The sequence below is a fragment of the Haliotis rubra genome, unplaced genomic scaffold, assembly GCF_003918875.1.
Source record: "Haliotis rubra isolate DU_JTF1 unplaced genomic scaffold, ASM391887v1 Scf462, whole genome shotgun sequence".
NCBI classification, from domain to species: Eukaryota; Metazoa; Mollusca; class Gastropoda; order Lepetellida; family Haliotidae; genus Haliotis; species Haliotis rubra.
The window spans coordinates 647,458-667,681 of NW_025767149.1; the positions used below are offsets into that span (position 1 = coordinate 647,458).

Consider the following 20,224-nt stretch of genomic DNA (forward strand, 5'->3'; position numbering starts at 1 on the left):
TTGCTGTATGTGATTGTCTTGATGCAGTCATAGCCATCATGTATCATCAGGATAATATAGGAACAGTATTCACAACGTGTTTGTTTGCTTTTTTGTGTAATATGTTTCTGTTTAAAGCAGAGGTACAGATAAGCTGCGTATCTGCGTAAATTTACGCAAATATTTATGTGAAAACTCAATTTCTATTAAGTCTATTGCGTACAAGTACGCTTGAATTTTTGTAAATACTCAATAAATGTGATCTTACATGCATACACTAAACTATGTCAAATCCTAGCTTGGGTACCAGTAGATAGATAAAATAACTGAGGTATACTGAGAGGTTCTATTTCAGCACATGAACTTGGCAGCTTGCAGTCTTTCTTATCGTTTTTCATATTACAGATCAAATATAAATAACAAACACTAACATTTAAACTTTATGATATTTTCAAAATTAATGGAAAATGGCAAAATACCCAATTGAGTTTGAGTGAGGTGAGTACAATATATTTGGTTACTCAAAGGAAAATTAGGATACCCAACTGAGATGAACACAAGTGAGTACATAACTCAATGACCCCAAAAGTTATCTGTAGCTCTGTTAAAAAAGGCTGTAATATGAATCAGAATAGATAAACAACATATATTCAGATGCAGTAAGATGTAAATATAAAAGAGATCTTCTGGATTTATGTGCTACCTTTTGTAATTTATATATCTTTGCCACATGGTATGTTAGAAGCAGCGGTCTGGGGATATTTGAGTAATACATTCATCCATTAACACCCCCGCAAAGCAGGTAAACTTGATAAGACAAAGTTATACAGCATCAAATGCATATACTGAGAAGTCATCAATAACTTTAGAATGGACTGTCTTGCAATCGTGGGTTAGTTAAATAACCGCAAGACTTACATTATTGACAAGTGTGCGATTTTTGTTTTGTTTTGTTTGTTTGTTGTTTAACGCCACACTCAGCAGTATTCAGGCTATATGATGGCAGCCTGTACATGATCGAGTCTGTACCAGACAATCCAGTGATCAACAGCATGAACATCGATCTATGTAATTGGGATAGATGACATTTGTCAACCAAGTCCACAAGCCTGACCACCCGATCCCATAAGATCGGGTGTTAAGACAAGCATAGATTGGGAACACCATTTCTACCCCAGATCTTCCCGGGTGACATGAGTGACTACACAGGAGCTATATCAACCAAGAACTTAATGACACAATCATTTTAGTATTAATAAGTCGAACGTAATGATTTCGTTTTCTCGGCCGGCCGGCTGCCCTCATGAGGGCCCAGACATGTTCTCAGACCATATGAAACACACAAAATGAGTCCGGGAGAATGGATGATAAGCCTATACAATAAAGAGAATGGCACAAAGGGCCAGTATAACACTTGTAATGTACACTCACGAACTGACACTTGCAGTAAACTACACTTATAACTCTAAGAAACATGCTAATACCAAATTGGTGGTTATAGGGAACATGCTGTATATTTAAGGGGAAATCCGCCTTGAAATGTTACGAATTACTTTTATAACAACACAAATTAATAAATTTAATAGTTCAAATACTCCATTGATGCTTAAATGTCATTTCCAATATTACGACATTTATTTGCCTTTCAGTATATATGAAACAAGGATGGTCGGTTATGGGAATACTGTTATGATTTCTAAACGCGTGCCTCTCGACCCGCCATAGCTTCAGTTGAGGGTGGGAAACAACTTCAAGTAAACCAACTGATAATATGAAAGAAGATTTTCAAATGTGTACTTTTATTAAATGACTGACTGACTGACTGAGTTTGGTTTTACGCCGCTTTTAGCAATATTCCAGCAACATCACGGCGGGGGACAACAGAAATCAACTTCACAGTAAACCAACTGATTAATATTGGCGTGACGAGCCAACTCTTCAAAGGTACCCCACCGCCCCTTTATTAAATGACGTTTTAATGACATATAGGTATGAAAAAGGACATCTGTTTAGAAAATACTAAAGAAAAGAAAATAATAAAATAATATGTCTGTTCTGTTCCTTGCCAAATGATATAAAATGGTGTAACTTCAACTGGAACAGCATCTTTGGACATTTAAACACAACAAACAATTAAACTTCGACCAAACTTTGTATTTTATGAATAAGAACATCTGTTTCTCAAATACTAATATAGAGAACAAACTAATAAAATAATATGGCTGCTCTGCCCCTTGCCTTCTCTCTTTCTCACTGTACCATTGCTCTGGACCACTTTCTCTCTCTCTTTGACCTGAACTTGCCCATTGTCTATCTGCCCATTCTATTCTTACATTAAATTGATCAGTTGGATTTAGACTCATGTAGTGCTCCCTTCATTTCCAGGAAAGTAGCCAAGATATATCACTGGACTGTCCTGGTAGAATCTCTTTGGGGAGAACTTGCGTCACTGCTCCGTTTACATCAAAGATTCTGAACTCTACTCCAAAGATTCTTTATACAACCGTGAGAACCAGGTGATCGGCATATGGCCCGAAAGTGAGTGAGTGAGTGAGTTAATATGGTTAAATACTTTTTCAGCAATGTTTCAGCTATTCAAAACATTAATTATACTGAGATGTTTGATGCTACGTCAATTCATCACATGAATGTCGATTTACGATTTTAATTTCTTTGCCGTGGTTTGTGATTTTGCAATTCTATGCAGGTGTCATTGATCTTGGCATTGACATTTTTGATGGATTTAGTTTTCTGATACCTTGAACAGCGAGTCATGTTACCAATTTACATCACTATTCCATATTACTTACATTGCATTAAATACAATAAATTTGAGCGATCAACATCGGGAACCAATCTCAAATGTCTCTGGTATTGCTCGATTTCATTGACAGCAATATCACTGACTGACTGACTGAGTTTGGTTTTACGCCGCTTTTAGCAATATTCCAGCAACATCACGGCGGGGGACACCAGAAATGGGCTTCACACATTGTACCCATGTGGGGATTCGAACCCGGGTCTTCGGCGTGACGAGCGAACGCTTTAACCATTAGGCTACCCCACCGCCCGACAGCAATATCAGCTGTGACTAGATTGAAGGAAATCAGATATGATTAGAATGGAAATACCCAAATCCCTGCGATGCTCCTTGCATGTCCTTATTACCTTAAACTGTAGGATGGATTTACCACTTCTAAATCAAAGATATTTGTGTCCAGCGACATATTTATACTTATACAGTAATTTCCACATTTTGGAGTAATATAATATAAGTAAATACATGATGATAAATATGATATTTTCTCTAGAATTCATTCAAAGTGTTGGGATTTTTAATTTTGAGGTGGGATTAAAAGCAACAACTGTTTGTCTGTCTACCAAGAAAAGTAACTAATGCATTAATTTCCAAAAAGGAAAATAATTTGTTATTATTTCACCACTAAATAGGACAAATCTGAACAAACTGTTCTCTCAACCGTAACATTGAAAAGGAAAAGATGAAAAATAAAATAAAACCCTGATATCTGCAGAATTTGAAGTTGAACCTTGGTTATCGTATCAAATATCATTAAAAATTGACGAACTACTTCTTGAGATATCGCGCTAACCAGTTGTTTGGACGGACAGATTGACGGATGGTAATTTTATATCCCCAACTTTGCGCTACATGCGCGTTGTGGAATAAGAAAAGGACAAATGGTAAATTCTCCTTGAAAAGGACATAATAAATACAACCCATATGACCATTTACGTAAAAATACTATGAAGAATAAAATGATTTCCTTGAATACTGTCGAATATAGATTATGATATCAAGTATCTCTGTACATGTATATTATACTATTATCGGCTTTACTTTGATGTTTAATGACCCTGTAGATCAGATTTCAATTAAATTAGAAATGAGGTTAAGTTTGAGAGAAATATTGCAATATCTTAGTTATTTTGAAAAACAATAATGTAAAGTTTCTAAAAAAAATGAATTTCAGTCACCAAGACTTAAAAACAACAAAAATGCTGGATTTAAAATATTCTGTTAATCTTTTACATATTGCGTCAAAAGTTGTTTTTACATTTTGCCTTAAGTTTTTACATATTGCGTTATTTTTTACGTTTGCGTTAGGTTTTTACTTTTTGCGTCAGTTTTTACATATTGTCTTGATTTTATATATTGGGGGTTGTACAAGGTCCCTGTTGATACCCAGTGGAGCTTGATTCTTTTGGACCCCAAATGGCTTGGCCAGAGAATAATCAGTCTCAGGTACCTCCCCAAACAGATGCCACTGTATGGGTGTATAAGACGAAATATGAATGGATAACTGGATATCAGTGACGACACCCGGTGTTCCACAATAAATACATGTGGTGCTTTCACACAAAGGGGAACGCAGAATAACGGAGTGAGTATGGTTTTACGCCGGTTTTAGCAATATTCCAGCAATATCACGGCGGGGACACCAGAAAAGGGCTTCACACATTGTGATTATAATAATTGGTTTATTCAAGAAAAGGGGCCACAGGCCCATTATACAGTTGCATAAGTGGAAATGGAAACCGAACTCGGGCCTTCGAGCGACGTGCGAACGCCTTAACCACTAGGCTACTCGCCTTTAAACCGATGTATTTTAAACTGAGATGTGTTATAGACTTAACGAGTAATTTATACGTGTGTACATATATATATACTGAGGGGAAAGAATAAGGGATCACATGATAGCACAAGTGTTCCCTTATTTTTTTTACAGGTTTCTTCACTAGCTATGCGATACAAAGCTTGTGAAGAAACCTTGGAAAAACATAAAGGAACACTTGTTCTTTCATGTGATCCCTTATTTTTTCCCTCAGTATATTAGATTCTGTCTTTTTTCGTTATGTTCTTTCAGCCCATCTCACGGTTGAAATAAACGTTTGGCCTCACACCCCTACTGCCGCTTGTATTCTTTTGAGTACTATAAACATAGCGCTGTTTTGTTGACCTGAAAATATTAGGGAACGTATGGTACAAGTCGATATACACATGCATCATTTCTGTCGCTGAGGCATCAAATATTAAAATGTTCCCCACGTCAGTTAAAGATCACATATATACTCAAGGGGGGTACAAATACATAAATCATTTATTGGCATCGTTATAAATGAAACCCCGTCATTAAAACTATTCATTTAATTAACTTAAATCGACCTTTTTGACAAGAGTGCACAATTCTCTCCCGCGAACGAAATTTCAACGAATCAGAGGGGCGCGTCTCCTTGACGTAATGTGAGGTATGCATGTGAGGGGCGCTGTAGAATTCATGCACATTTCTGGGGATAAATTATCTTGTTTACAGGTTTGCCTAAACCTGAAATCGTGACAATTGTTGTGAAAAGTGAAAGCTTTATGTTTTCACAATCTACTGTCAGTTTGCAGTTATGACGGTTTGTCACTATAGTCATCAGTCTATTGTCTTCTCAAAAGGCTCCTACATACTTAAAGAGAGAACAGTCCTTGTGTGATGTTCCAAAACGTTACACACTACGGAAGAATGGCACCTAATGGGAGTTGATACTAAGCAAAGTGTTCTACGTGACTGCACAATTGATATTCTAAATAAAATCCTAAGGTCACAGGCTGTTAACTATTGGTTTCAAAAGCATTCATTATAGTTAGGCTGCTGAGCTAGACATTTCTTAAGAATTGTGCATTTTGTGATAAAAGCACCATATTTGGCTCAGATGATTGCTTAGGTGTGGGAAGTATTTTAAGATAAGGAGGCATTCAATATTTCTTCAAATTGGCACATGTGCATCAAAATAAAATAGCATGTCTAATATAGATCTTTAAGTGTTCAAAATATCGAAAAATAGATATTTTTATGATACTTGTTTCTTTTCCTGTTTAAAAGCATTCATTGAAAAATATTATCTACTTCAAATGACCGCCAGCAGACGTTGCAACAGAGAAATGGACTCGTGACAAAAAGGTATGTATTTGCATAAACATACAATAGAAGTAAAATTGTATTGTAAAAGATGCCACTATTCCAAAAAAGAACACTTCACTTCTGAAGGAAACTGACTTGGGTGCAAACTTAGATAACGAATATATGTGGCTAAAGCACCCCCAACAGTTTCTGGAAAACTCCCATCGAAGTGAAACATTGAACTCTACTTGAGCTGCATATCATGCACAAAACCAAAGTTCAAAGGATATCTTCTTGACATCTTCTGTTCTTCTTCCTTTATTCCATGAAAGTGCTCACTCAGTTACCATGATCAAACACTCCATGGACGTTGTTCGAGATGTTGTTCTTCTCTTGAATGAAGGTCAGATACCAATCATTACCTTCGATCAACCTTTGTTTACATTTGCAAAACAGATTCAGTGGAAGTGGCCCGAAGCAGGTGATGGGATTTGATGGTTGTGATGTTGGGTGGTCTACATTGAGATGGCAGTATTGAAAACCATTGGAGACGGCCAAGTGGAAGTGGTTGGACACAAGCTCTTGTACTGGCAGGGATTGCTGCTGCTTTGTACAACCTGCAAGCTTTATGAGAAGTACACCGAAACAGCTGACAATGGTGAAAATCCTCTGGTATTTTGTACCTGGGGCGCGTTGTTTAGCCGATACGCTGTGCAGCGCTGCGCTTCTATTGGCTGAACAACGCCTCGCTGCATGCATCGCAGCGCTTCGGCGTGCAGCGACTGAGAGAGGTGCTTCCTGCGTAAGCGAGCGACATTCAAAATGGCGTCACGGCATGTCATTCTGCAAGGTAACAGAGAAAACTTGTCTGCTCTTCTGTGACCAATAGGGACAAGTTTTTAATGTTGCGCATACAATTCAAAATCATTGCATGGAATATCTTCTGCAGCTTCGTGTGCCAAAAGTGTGGCTAGTATCGGTGATGTGTTTATATTGGACGACGCCATATTGAATGAAGCGCTCACACAGCAGTCCGTTGCACGGGAAAGCAGGCAGCGTAGCGCAGCGAAGCTTGCAAACTTTTGCTGAACAACGCGCCCCTGGTGTCTAGCTAGCAACAGAACACGAACATCCAGTGTTTCATTACAAGGACACGGCATTGGAATTGGAGCTCTGCATGTTATCCTTTGTGCGGTCTTTGAGGGAAGCCAACTTTTATTTGTACTTTGAATCTCTGACAAAAGCTTGTTCCACTGTTTTTTGCTTTGGACCACACAAACTATGCTCTATAGACACCTGTGTATTTGCGAGGCATGTGTGAACATGGAAACAAACATCCTGCTGTGGCAGAAGCATTCCGTTCTGGTCACTTTACTGTGCAAAATACTAAGCGGTTCTTTTCTGCAATACCTTTATATCAAGGTCATTTAGAAAACAACGCTTGCATCAAAGGATAGGAACAACACCGAATGAAGGCATATGTTAAACCCACCTTCGTCGATATGCTTTACATCTATTTAAGTGAGTTACAATAGTTAGGTTTACCGACGCTCTAAATAACATGTCAGTTCGATTATATTTTGTCAGCTGAAAAAAGCCCAAAACGATCCATGTTTTAGGCATTTATCAAACTGATTAAATAACCCGAGTGTGCTCATTATATAGGTAGCTCATATGTCTCATTACGTCCTCGAAATTCGAGATTCTACACAACACGAACATGCAACATCAAAAAGACGCCAAAACATAAGAGCAGTTTTACTCACTGCAAGACAATTGTTGCTAAACCTTAAAGTCACACTGGCCACGGTATGTTCTTGAGTAGATGTCCAAGAAAGCATACCTTTTCATTGAGACTTAGATTCCCACATTCCCCCTGATTTCAGTCTTGGCTTGTTGGTAACATTGCCAATGGCGTACAAGTATGTTTCTTGTCCCTGTGCTACACAGAGCGCTCGCTCCTCCATGGAGCTGACATCGAGTGATATAAAAGGACTTTAAGAACGGTTTATATAAAAACAGTAATAATAACTTGATATCTCTGAGAATAACTTGATATGTCTGAACACCCAGACGTCCTTTCAAAATGAAAACCATATTTTCTCTACAAATTCGATATTCTACACAACACGAAAATGCAACATCAAAAAGACGCTAAAACATAAGAGCAGTTTTACTCAATGCAAGATAGTTGTAGCAAAATATTAAAAGTAACATATGTTACATTTGGGATTACACTTTCTTCGTAAAGTACAGATTCTAGTACTTTTTGGGTTGAGTCCCATCCGGGATTCGAACTAACACCCTCAGAGTCAGGCACCTAATCTCCAGCACACAAAGTCAGACGCGAGGACCGCTCAGCCACCGCGGCTTCCACAAAAATGGAAGTCGGACAACTGGTAGTCTAGACTGCGGACTTTGTGTACCCCTCTGATAAGTGTTAATTGGCACGGCTCCCACGGCCGAAAGCTATGTAATACACAATGCCATTTTAGAAAGTGGTCAAATGTAACATATGTACTAGAATCTGTACTTTACGAAGAAAGCGTAATCCCAAATATAACATATGTTACATTTGACCACTTTCTAAAATGGCATTGTGTATTACAAAAATATTAAACGCCACACTGGACACGGTGTGTCCTTCACTAAATTTAGATGTCCAAGAAAGCATTACTTTTCATAGAGAGCTAGGTTCCCACATTCGCTCTGATTTTCAGTCTTGGTTTGTTGGTGACATTGCCAGTGGCGTACAAGTATATTTCTTGGCCCTATGCTACTTCGAGACCTCCTCCAGATTTTCATTAATACAGAAATATTCGTAACGTTGAACCAAAACCCACTTCTTCACCCGCCTATACATGTCTGAATCGCACTGAAGAAACAGAAAGTCTGCAAGTTTCAACTCACAACTTGAACTGAGCCAGACGTAATTACTTGTTTATTACACCAATGCATATTCACAAAATAATATTCTAAGCTGTAAATATGTTTCGAGTTTTATTTGTGTTATCAATGTCACAAAACACTGTGTTATTTCAAAGTACAAATTAAATAACCGTTTATGTTTCATGTCAAATATAGCAGCCACGTCAACAGTTTTCAAACAGTAAACCATGACAACAACAATAAAACCCCAAAATACGGCAAAAATCGAAACATATGTAGAGCATTTGTCAGAATCATCTTTCAACACATAAATGTAATAATTAATATGGTTAACTTTAAGGTTCAAACATCTGAAACATGCACAATCAAAACAAAGAAAATTCATATAAACTCAAAATACGCATATGATATATCATACATGAAACAAACGTTTTCGCCCTGACACAAATTTGTATTCACAAGAAATGAACGAGATTCGGGGAACTGGTTTTGCATAATTCATAATTACATTTTTGAAATCATAAGACGTTGCAGGTGATGTAGAGGTCACGTGACAAACATGTTAATATTAGTGATACTCTGGTATCAATGTATTTTAATCAGCTATGTTCTAAATGTCTTCCATGCAAATGCTAATATCCGCTGAAGGCACCTTTGATTAAACACATAAAACCTTTCCTAAAGTATGACAAAATGTTAAGGCAATTATTATAAACGTGCTTTCAAATATTAATAGAAATACATAACTGTACATTGCCACGGTAACTGAGAAAAATGGGATCACAATCGATAAATAAAAAATGACATCTTCTGTTGAAGTTGTTAAGAGAAAAACAACGGTGGGTATGATCATCGTTTGACGTTTGCATTTCCCCTACAGACCCTCTGAAAATTGACCATGTTTTGGTCTTTATTGGGGCACGGATATGGTTTAGAATGATCAATTAATTGAACGTTTAACGTATTTCATTTCGCCAGTTACATTGGTACTTGACAACTGATATTTCAGTGATATTGTCCAGCACATTCGGTACTAACGCCAACTTGCCCTTGGGAATACAACCTCCTACAAAACCGCCACATTTGAGATGAATAACAGCTCCCTCCGAACTCCTTGATAAAGTCTCCATAGCAGATTTAAAGCCTTTAACTTCCCACTGCTGGTCTCTTGAGATGATCCATCCTGTTCCTCGGAGATCGATGATGAATTCCCCTTTTGTTCCACAAGACCTGACCTTCAAATCTTCATGGGTACCATAACAATCCCTCGCATATCCGTACTTTGGAGGTGTTTGTGAAATGTTTGCATACTTGGTGTCATCAACAGAAACGTACATTGTGACAGGATCAACTTTAATTTTAGAGAACCATACTTCACCTTGACGCCCTTCACAAGTGTGATACAAATTTCTTTCTCCCATGCAACGTAGGTTCGTCTTACTGGGGAAAATACCATAATTTTCATGGTGAAGTGTCAGGAATTCCTCAGGCTCCCCACTTGTCATATTGTGACAGTAGATGCGAGTTGGATAGAAATCGAAGTTAGGCAACCTGATCCAGTACTCCCCATCAACACTGGCCGGCCCACACTGCTTCACCTCAAGACAGGATGATGGTACAGCTAAACGACAACCTGTGTACGACCAATTTCCACTCAGTCCACATGACGCAGTGGCTTCTGGGTAGAAATCGGATTCACATACATACTTCACAACAGTTCCTATAGGAAGCTCCCGAGCCGATACTGTGGTATTTAAAACTGCATGGGGAATGGCAGGGAGATCAGACATTAAACAACCAGAAACCTTACAAACTGGTTCTCCTTCAGGAATGCAAATGGTATTGAGAGGACACACATGATTGGAGCACATAGCAGACAGTCGCTGTGGCCAATGTTGAATGTCCGAGAACAGAAAGCTTGAAAAACTTCCCATGTGTGCGTCTGTGCTATCAGATGACTTATAGTTGAGATCACACTGATGGTTTTCTGGATCATAGTTAAATGACACACAATATCTTTTCCCAAGGCAGTAGCGTCCACAGGTTATGAGCCCACTTGCGTGTGTGGACAGGATTTCAGCATTTGACAATTTAACCCCCTTTTCAACAAAGGATAAACTGTCAGTGCACATTTTCTCTGCTGTTTCGGTAAAATCCAAGAGCATAAGCCCATGTAACACAAAACAACAAACGATCCAAACGTAATTCCTCGATTTGATTCGTCATGTCTAACCTGAAACGTGTACACCCGACCAAATGTTCTTTCAAATACCAGATTATGTACAAATGTGAACAGCGGTCACATGCACTTATTAAACCCGACCCGAATGAATAATTCAACAAGCCAACAAAGTCATTAAGTGTAACTTCAACTAACGTTCTTATAAACATTTCAATTCTGAAACATTGTTTTGTTGAATTTACAAAGGTTCTGAAAGTCACCAGCTGCCCTCTATCTATCCATGAAGTTTGACTAAGTGGTTAGGCGAGTATTATAAACGTTTCCACATGAGCGACTAAGCGAATCACAATTCAAAACAAAGTGGACTAAAACTAGACGTGCAGTTCAGATAGAATTCTTTACAACCAAGACAAGCTGTCACAAAAGTTAAACCCTAACTTCACTTTGATCCCTTAACAACCAGAAATTATTGAGAATTTAAAGATTGTAATTTTTTAATTTTTCTAATCATTACTCACGTAGTAAATGTGAATATTAGCAGAACATAACCCCAGATTCAAAGACAGGTGAACAGTTAGTATTTTGTCAAGTCACCATGGGCAGCCATGCAGGCTTCAATGCGGCGGGGCATACTACTGATCAAAGAAGTTAGAAAGTCGTGGTCCATGCTGTCCCAATATCGGACCACCTCTGATTTCATTTCAGCAATATTTGTCAGATTTTTCTTATTGACACTTTCCTTCATAAGTCCCCAAACATTTTCTATTGGATTTAGGTCAGGGCTATAGCTTGGCCAATCTAATAATGTCATATTTTGGGTCCCGAAACCAGGCCTGTGAATGCTTTGAACGATGTTTTGGGTCGTTGTCCTGCTGGAAAATCAAAAACTTTCCATAGAACACGTGAGCAGATGGAAGTAAATATCCCTCGAGAATATCTGTGTACCACTCACTGTTCATACTCCTTCAAATACACACAGAGGTGCGTTGCCCCTAACACAGATATGCCACCCCACACGTTAAATTTCGGACTGTACTTTGGGCGCTGATACAAAGGTTTTTCAGTTTGTTTGGTCCAGAATTTCAGTGTATTAGGAAACAGCCACACAGAACTTTCATCTGAGAAAATCACATTGTCCCAGTTAAAATTTCTATGCTGTAAGCACCAGTACAACCTTCGCTCCTTTTGTTCGGGTTTCATGATCGGTGATGGAATTCCTCGACTTTTCTGCCAACCCATTGCATGCAGCACAGTTCTAATTGTCTCCTTACAGACAGCCACAGTTCCTCTATCAATCATATCCAGCCTTAAGTTTTCTAAACTCCTTCGTTTGTTTTTTGCAACAAGAATACCAGCCGCCTCCTGTCACCGACAGTCAATTTTCTGGGCCTACCTGCGCCTCCCTGGTGCTCAATGCCATATCCATTTGCAATATTTTTCAAAACACGATAAACAGTGGACAAAGGGATGCCTGTTCTACTTGAAATCACTTTAGCTGATCTGATGTCCTTGTTATGATACTCTAAAATCAACTTCCTCTTCACTGAAATTGTCGTCTGCTAGCAAGTAAACAAAGGGGGATAACTCTTCACAAACTAATGAAAAAGGATTAAGGGAGTTGTCACTCTTGAATGAAACCAAGCACTTGATAGCTGGTCAAGGTTGTTTAAACTAGAAATCCAATTAAACATATTCCTAAAATTCTCAATAATTTCTGGTCATACTATAACACAGAGGGATACGAATTTGTACTTATGAAATTACACTCCAATGGATTCACAAGAAGTGGACGTCAGTTCTAATTGTGTAAACGAACAGTCATCAAGAAATGTACATGATATCAGTGGCCTCCTCAAAATGTGTTGGGTGGTTGTTTAACGCCACACTCGGCAATATTCTAGCTTTATGGAAATAATCGAGTCTGGACCAGACAATCCAGTGACCTACAGCATGAACATCAATCTACACAACAGGGATACGGTGACATTTGTCAACCAAGTTAGCGATCCTGACAAGCTGATCCCGTTAGTTAGTTTAAAAATTGAGCCCTGGGAAGTCCCTCATCCCGTGCCCCCATGGTGTATACTACTGGTGGAAGGTGCATGCCAAATTTCACGAAATTCGGTGGAATAGTTTAGGAGCTGTTCCGAAACATTGTACAATATGGATGAATGGCACTTCATGGGTGAAATGCCGACTGAGGATGGATTTAACGAGCAATGTTTTCTACTTGACTGCCCAATCGATATTCCTCATAAAATCTTAAACGTCACAGGGTGCGAACTGTCATTTTCAATTCGCATTTACACAAGACACAGCAATGACTGAAGTCCCATCTTGAACCAACCTCCATCGATTATGTTTCATTTCTATAACAACGTGTCAGCTGAAGGGAAGTGGTGCAGGTTCCATGGCCAGGCATTTATCTCATTGATTAAATAACCTGACTGAACTCCATATATTGTAGCTGATATTTCTCATTTCATCTTGGGAGCATAACATGATTTTACTAAACGCCCAGGATGCTGTTTTAAATAAGAAACATAGTTTATCTAAAATTGCGTGCTTCTACACCAAATTTTATAAGAAAAATGATTTCAAAATCACAAATGTGTTTCGAATGTTATTTTTAATTTCAATGCCACTACCCCACTTCACAGACCCAATATGTGATGTTAATATTAAAACCATAGTTTAGTATATATTCATACAAAACTGTAAATATTATCCAGACTACGCCGTCGTCGCAATCTGTTTATATTTTCTTGTTTATATATACTCATTTTTGTAACTTTTCTTCATGTTATTCTTGTATCTTTACTGTTTCCAAAGTTGTCCTCTGTCTGCAAAACACTTCTACTCTACACCAGGTCTTCCCTAAATACAGGCATCGAAATGTGTAGTACAATGTAATGTTACTGTTTACTGCCTTCATATAATGTAAATGCTGCACGGATAATATCACTACATGTTGTTGTCAACCCTTGTCATATACGTAATGATCTAACACAATACCGTGTGGCGATAGGGAGTTCCAATTGTTTTATTTGTTGTTTTTGTTATGTTTATCAAAACGTCGGTCTATCAATGCTTCATGCAATTATATATCCAAGGTTTCTTTGTAACGAATTTAGAAAGCTGTACGTTTTGTGTAAAACTGAATGCAATTCGTGTTGTGTGTATGCTTGTATTTGCTTCCTGCAATACCAGTTGCATAATTCCAACAGTTTTCTCTCTCTTATTGAACCATGACTGATCAAGCACTAAATATATTCCAAATAATACATAAAGTATGTTCTACAAGCTAAGTGACGTGAGTAAATATCACATAATATGTTTTACTTAAACACACCTTAGTGAGATTGTGAACGACACCGATCTTTTATGGGATAATTCCCGCGAACCGGTCAGAAAAAACAAAATTGTTTTGGGGAAGGGGTCATGACATTTGTCAGTCAACAATTTCCCTTTAAAAAGATGGTGGACCAAGAAAATTATTCATGACGAATATTATTCATTTGAAGATATTTCTTCCACGAAAACCCTTAATATTATGTTGAAACACATGAGTATAAGAACTACAGCAACCTTTAGACCAAAGTGTAGAAAGAGCTCCAGATACTTCTAGTACGATAACGATTGTTGTTATTAATTGTTAATGAAAATAACCTTTACTTAACCTTTCAAGTAAACATTAACAAACTCCAAATCATCTTTTTAAAAGGAAATAAATAATCAGAATTTTGTTATTAAAGACCAAACTTGAGTGACTCGCACCTTTGCTAAGCTAATATACTCTGTAATAGTAATTGATGACATATCTGTTTCAAGACTTTGATAAGACCGTTAGCGATCACAGGGATACTTATATTTCGACAGACATAATTGCCACCACTAAAATGTGCTGAGACAGGAATGCAGAAAACGGGACAGAATGAGAAAGAAAGCTTCAAGAACTGAGAAATTCAGTTGTATAAGAAACAGAGCAATAAATAACATGAAATACCATATCAGAGAGAACGTTTATTCCATTCTAGAAGACTTTATTACTGATTTGAGTAATAACAATAGACCCTCTTACTGAAAAATAAACAATTCAGGAGCAACCGCGCTTGCATTCCCGTGTTCAAACAGAACAAATTCGGGTTAGCATTCGTCTTCACTGACTGACTGACTGAGTTTGGTTTTACGCCGCTTTTAGCAATATTCCAGCAACATCACGGCGGGGGACACCAGAAATGGGCTTCACACATTTTACCAATGTGGGGATTCGAACCCGGGTTTTCGGCGTGACGAGCCAACACGTTAACCACTAGGCTACCCCACCGCCCCTGCATTCGTCTTCAGCAACCCATACTTGACGCAAGAGGCAATCAATGTGATCGGGTGGTCAGGCATCGTATCCCCATTGCGTAGATCGATCTCATGATGTAGATCATTGTATGTTCTGGTTCAGACTTGAATATTTACAGACCGCCGCCATATAGTTAGAATTTTGCTAAGAGCGGTGTTAACAAACAAACCAACAAAACATTTGAACAGTTCAGGTGACCATTGATACCAATTCTGTTTAAATTATAATCGCAGGTTTGTGTATGTGTTATTGCCACGCCCAATGTGGTCGGGCATTTGTAATGAAACCCTTATACATTAAAGGCCTGCATGTTATCTCATATATATAGCAGTGCAATCACATCTAACAAATCTGATTCACGTAAACAACGATATGTTCACGAATCGCATAAACGTACATACAACGACAATGCCAGAGAATAAACGATCGCAAGCATGCACCGAAAGATATTTCAATATAGAAAATTACTTGTAATCAGTGATGACACCAGGTGTCTGTAAAAGGGGGAAGCATGTCCTGCCCTACTGGTAACACCCATCAGTCAAACAGTTCCTGGGGCGGTGGGGTAGCCTAGTGGTAAAAGCGTTGGCTCGTCACGCCTAAGGCCCGGGTTCGATTCCCCACATGGGTTCAATGTGTGAAGCCCATATCTGGTGTTCCCCCGCCGTGATATTGATTGAAATATTGCTAAACGCGGCGTAAAACTAAACTCACTCACTCACTCACTCAAACAGTTCCTGACAAAAAAGATGTCACAGGTAAACAAGACAATCAAGTGATGAACATGGAATCAAGTGTATTTAGTGATTAAAATAAAAATAACTTTCAACTTTCCAATAGTCGAACAGAACTTTATGCATGTATGACCTACTATCTATGAAAGAGTGGTAATTTGTAGGTACTGTTTATTGGGTGTACCAAAGCTTAGACTGTGTTCAGTGAGAGATGACCAAACTTTATGGATGATCACTTCTGATATATCCGGTATAGCTTCTTACACCGTGAACATAGTATACGAATAAAGAACATCAATCAATTTTGTTATGTGGATTAAAAAGTGAAAGCTTGTGTACCAAAAATGGAATAATATGAAAATTGTTTACAAGTGCTGTTTGATCACGATATAGGTGTTTATCATCCAAAGCTGTGTTCCACAGGAGATATCGCTTGTGTGAGATCAGACGATATCTCCTAGGAGACATCGTTTTGACAGCAGATTTTGCACAATGCCCTTACAATGCTGTGATGTCACAATGCTATGACATAGCTGCACTGCAAATCTAATGGCAGTACTGTATTCAGAGATGTACATTTGTCATTGAAAACTAATGAAGAGTGATTTTTTATGATAAATAGAATCTCACCCTCGTGTCTTCTGATATCAAATATATCAACACTCGTCGATAAAAGTAAAAATATCCTCGGCAAGCCTTGGATATTTGTTACTTTATCAACTCGTGGTGATATATTTGATATCAAAAGACACTCGGGTGAGATTCTCTATATATTAAGTTTACGGTTCATCTTTATGTAAATGTTAATAGTCCCGACAGCATGAGAAGAATGGTTGGGTGTTTACCTTAAGTGGGAATGTCATGTTTTCAGATGCTGAGATTAGAGTTGTACAACAAGCACGTGGCCAACTAATATGTCAAACAAGATGTTGTACCTGGATCTGTGTATCGTATGTGGTACTTTGTCCATATTCACTAACGTACATATAGATTTTTCATGTTAGGGCACAGCTTACATGATATTTGTAAAGTGGACGAATGTTCACAAAGGTTCATTTTTATTGCTGTTTTAAGATTTATATTTACTAAAGCTTTGCAGCTACCATCATCGTGGATTAATGAAGATGTATATTTAGTAATTAATAATCATATTTCATTCCTCTGGTATCAGTGTATTTTTAATTCGTTATGTTCTTAATGTGTTCCCTACAAAAATGCTTAAAATTGCAAAAGGAACATCTGTTACTTGATTAAACAGACACAACTTACCATAAAGTACCTACACCGTAACTCTACCTTGATCTTGTAACCGAGACCCTGGGATCACCCATGGTCCTAGTATGGTGATCTACCTTCAGTTGTTGGCAATCTATAGCCTGTTTTTATATTGTATTGTCATTTACAGTCAAAATATTTTAGATTTAATTACTAGTTTTAAATTTATTTCTGTTATAATCCAGTTGTATTACTGCCTTCGCAGACAGGTGAGTATATTAGCTAACTTTGTTTCTATTCATTTATAAATTTACAACTTTCTTAGTCACGATATGGCTGAAATACCGCCGATGTGACTTTACATTTTCACTCACTCACTCACTGGGATCACAAACAAATGGCATCTGCTGGTAGCAGTATCAAAAGTATAATAAGACTGGAACGGCTATTGTTTGAGTTGAGTACTTTCAAAGAGACTCTCTGAAAATTGATAATGTTTCAGTCTTTACCGGGGAAAGGGAATTGTTTACGATGATCAATTAATCGAACGTTTACGGTATTTGAATTCGTCAGTTACACTGGTACTTGACAGCTGAGCTTTTAGTGACCTTGTCCAATACATTCGGTACTAACGCCAACTTGCCCTTGGGAATACAACCTCCTGCAAAACCTCCACATTTGAGATGAATAACAGCCCCCTCCAAACTTCTTGACAAAGTCTCTATAGCAGATTTGTAGCCTACAATTTTCCACTGTTGGTCTTTGGACACTATCCACCCTGTTCCTCGGAGATCGATGATGAATTCCCCTCTTGTTCCACAAGACCTGACCTTCAAATCTTCATGGGTACCATAACAATCCATCGCATATCCATACTTTGGAGGTGTTTGTGAAATGTTTGCATACGTGGTGTCATCAACAGAAACGTACATGGTGACTGGGTCAACTTTAATTTTAGAGAACCATACTTCACCTTGACGCCCTTCACAAGTGTGATACAAATTTCTTTCTCCCATGCAATGTTGGTTCGTCTTACTGGGGTAAATACCATAATTTTCATGGTGAAGTGTCAGGAATTCCTCAGGCTGCCCACTTGTCATATTGTGACAGTAGATGCGAGTTGGATAGAAATCGAAGTTAGGCAACCTGATCCAGTACTCCCCATCAACACTGGCCGGCCCACACTGCTTCACCTCAAGACAGGATGATGGTACAGCTAAACGGCAACCTGTGTACGACCAATTTCCACTCAGTCCACATGACGCAGTGGCTTCTGGGTAGAAATCGGATTCACACATATACTTCACAATAGTTCCTATAGGAAGCTCCCGAGCCGATACTGTGGTATTCAAAACTGCATGGGGAATGGCAGGGAAATCAGTCGTTAAACAACCAGAAACCTTACAAACTGGAGCTTCTTCTTCGGGAATGCAAATGGTATTGAGAGGACACACATGGTTGGTGCACATAGCAGACAGTCGCTGTGGCCAATGTCGAATGTCCGAGAACAGAAAGCTTGAAAACTTCCCATGTGTGCGTCGTTGCTATCAGATGACTTATAGTTGAGATCACACTGATGGTTTTCTGGATCATAGTTAAATGACAAACAGTACTTTTTCCCAAGACAGTAGCGTGCGCAGATCATCAGTCCACTGGCGTTTGTGGACAGGATTTCAGCATGTGACATTTTTATCCCCTTTTCCACAAATGGTACACTGTCAGTGCACATTTTCTCTGCTGTTTCTGCAAAATCCAAGAGAGTAAGCCCATGCAATACAAGACAGCAAACGACCCAAACATGACTGCCGATTTCATTCCTCATGTCTAACCTGAAAAGCGAACAGCAAACGCCCGACCAGCCGCTCAAATGTTCTTTTAAATACCTGATGTCTGGACGCGCGTGAGCAAATGTCAAAAGCACGTCTTAAATCCCACCGGAAATTCTGGATAACTAATTACACAGTCAATACAATTCAGTTCAACCTAACGCCCTCACAACTGTATTTACTGCGTACTTCTGTGAAGCATTATTCTATTGATTTAATGGCACCAGATAAGTCATTAAACACCCTACCACCATCGCATGTCCGTTATCAAAGATATATAAATTGTGTGTTTCACGCCACTTTTCGCAATGCTCCGGCAATATCACCAAGAACACCAGAAATGAGATGTCACCCAGAAACAGCAAACATTATTGTGTTGTGAATCTGCTTGAAATTTGTCGATTTATCAGAGGATTGAACTGGAATGCTTGCCATTCCTGCATGTAAAGGTCCTCTATAATATCTTCCTTGAAACAAAAGGGGATCATGAAATTCACTACTAAGTATTCGAACACAAAATATGACGTCAAGCATCTCTTGCAACAATATTTATGTCTGTAAAACTCTAAAGCCCAAGCACGTTGTAGCACAATTTATGTGCGTGACGTTGCATTCACGATTTTGACATTTTCAAAGACGGTCCATATGACTGTCTGCTGTCAGTAATATTGATTATACTTATCATGCAGTTGTTGTTCCCTTGATGTCATCAATGTGTATCAACAAGCAATGCTGGATCTGCGTTGCGCGGAGCGTCTTCAGGCTGATGGTATGCTGGAAACTATGATCAAGAGCACATGGTCGATCGATCTACCATGCTTTACGAGTGAGTGAGATAGTGAGTGAGTTAATATTTCAGCCGTATCGTGACGGGAATAGTCATTCATCATACTAAAGATCAATAAAATTATAAATTAAAACCTGTTGACGATGAACAGTAAAAATACTAGAGTATCACAGATAACGTAAAACTAGCATGTAATCATAAAACGATATCATGAAGAGAACAGTACAATATAAAAGGTGGCTAGAGATCGCTAGCAACGGAAGTTATGCCACCAAACAAGGGACCGTGGGGACTATCAATACTTCTGCTTCCTGCACGGTTCCCCAGCTGGATTTATACCATCCCTTCAGCT

The 20,224-nt window shown here is 38.5% G+C and overlaps 1 protein-coding gene across 1 annotated transcript; it reads right to left on the bottom strand.

The window, feature by feature from the left end:
- Nucleotides 1-9,547: 9,547 nt before the first annotated feature.
- On the bottom strand, nt 9,548-10,870 carry LOC124290358 (A disintegrin and metalloproteinase with thrombospondin motifs 20-like). The gene has a single exon (XM_046727065.1). It carries the CDS (start codon nt 10,706-10,708, stop codon nt 9,731-9,733), a length of 978 nt encoding a protein of 325 aa, XP_046583021.1. The 5' UTR covers nt 10,709-10,870; the 3' UTR covers nt 9,548-9,730.
- Between the last annotated feature and the right edge of the window lie 9,354 nt (nt 10,871-20,224).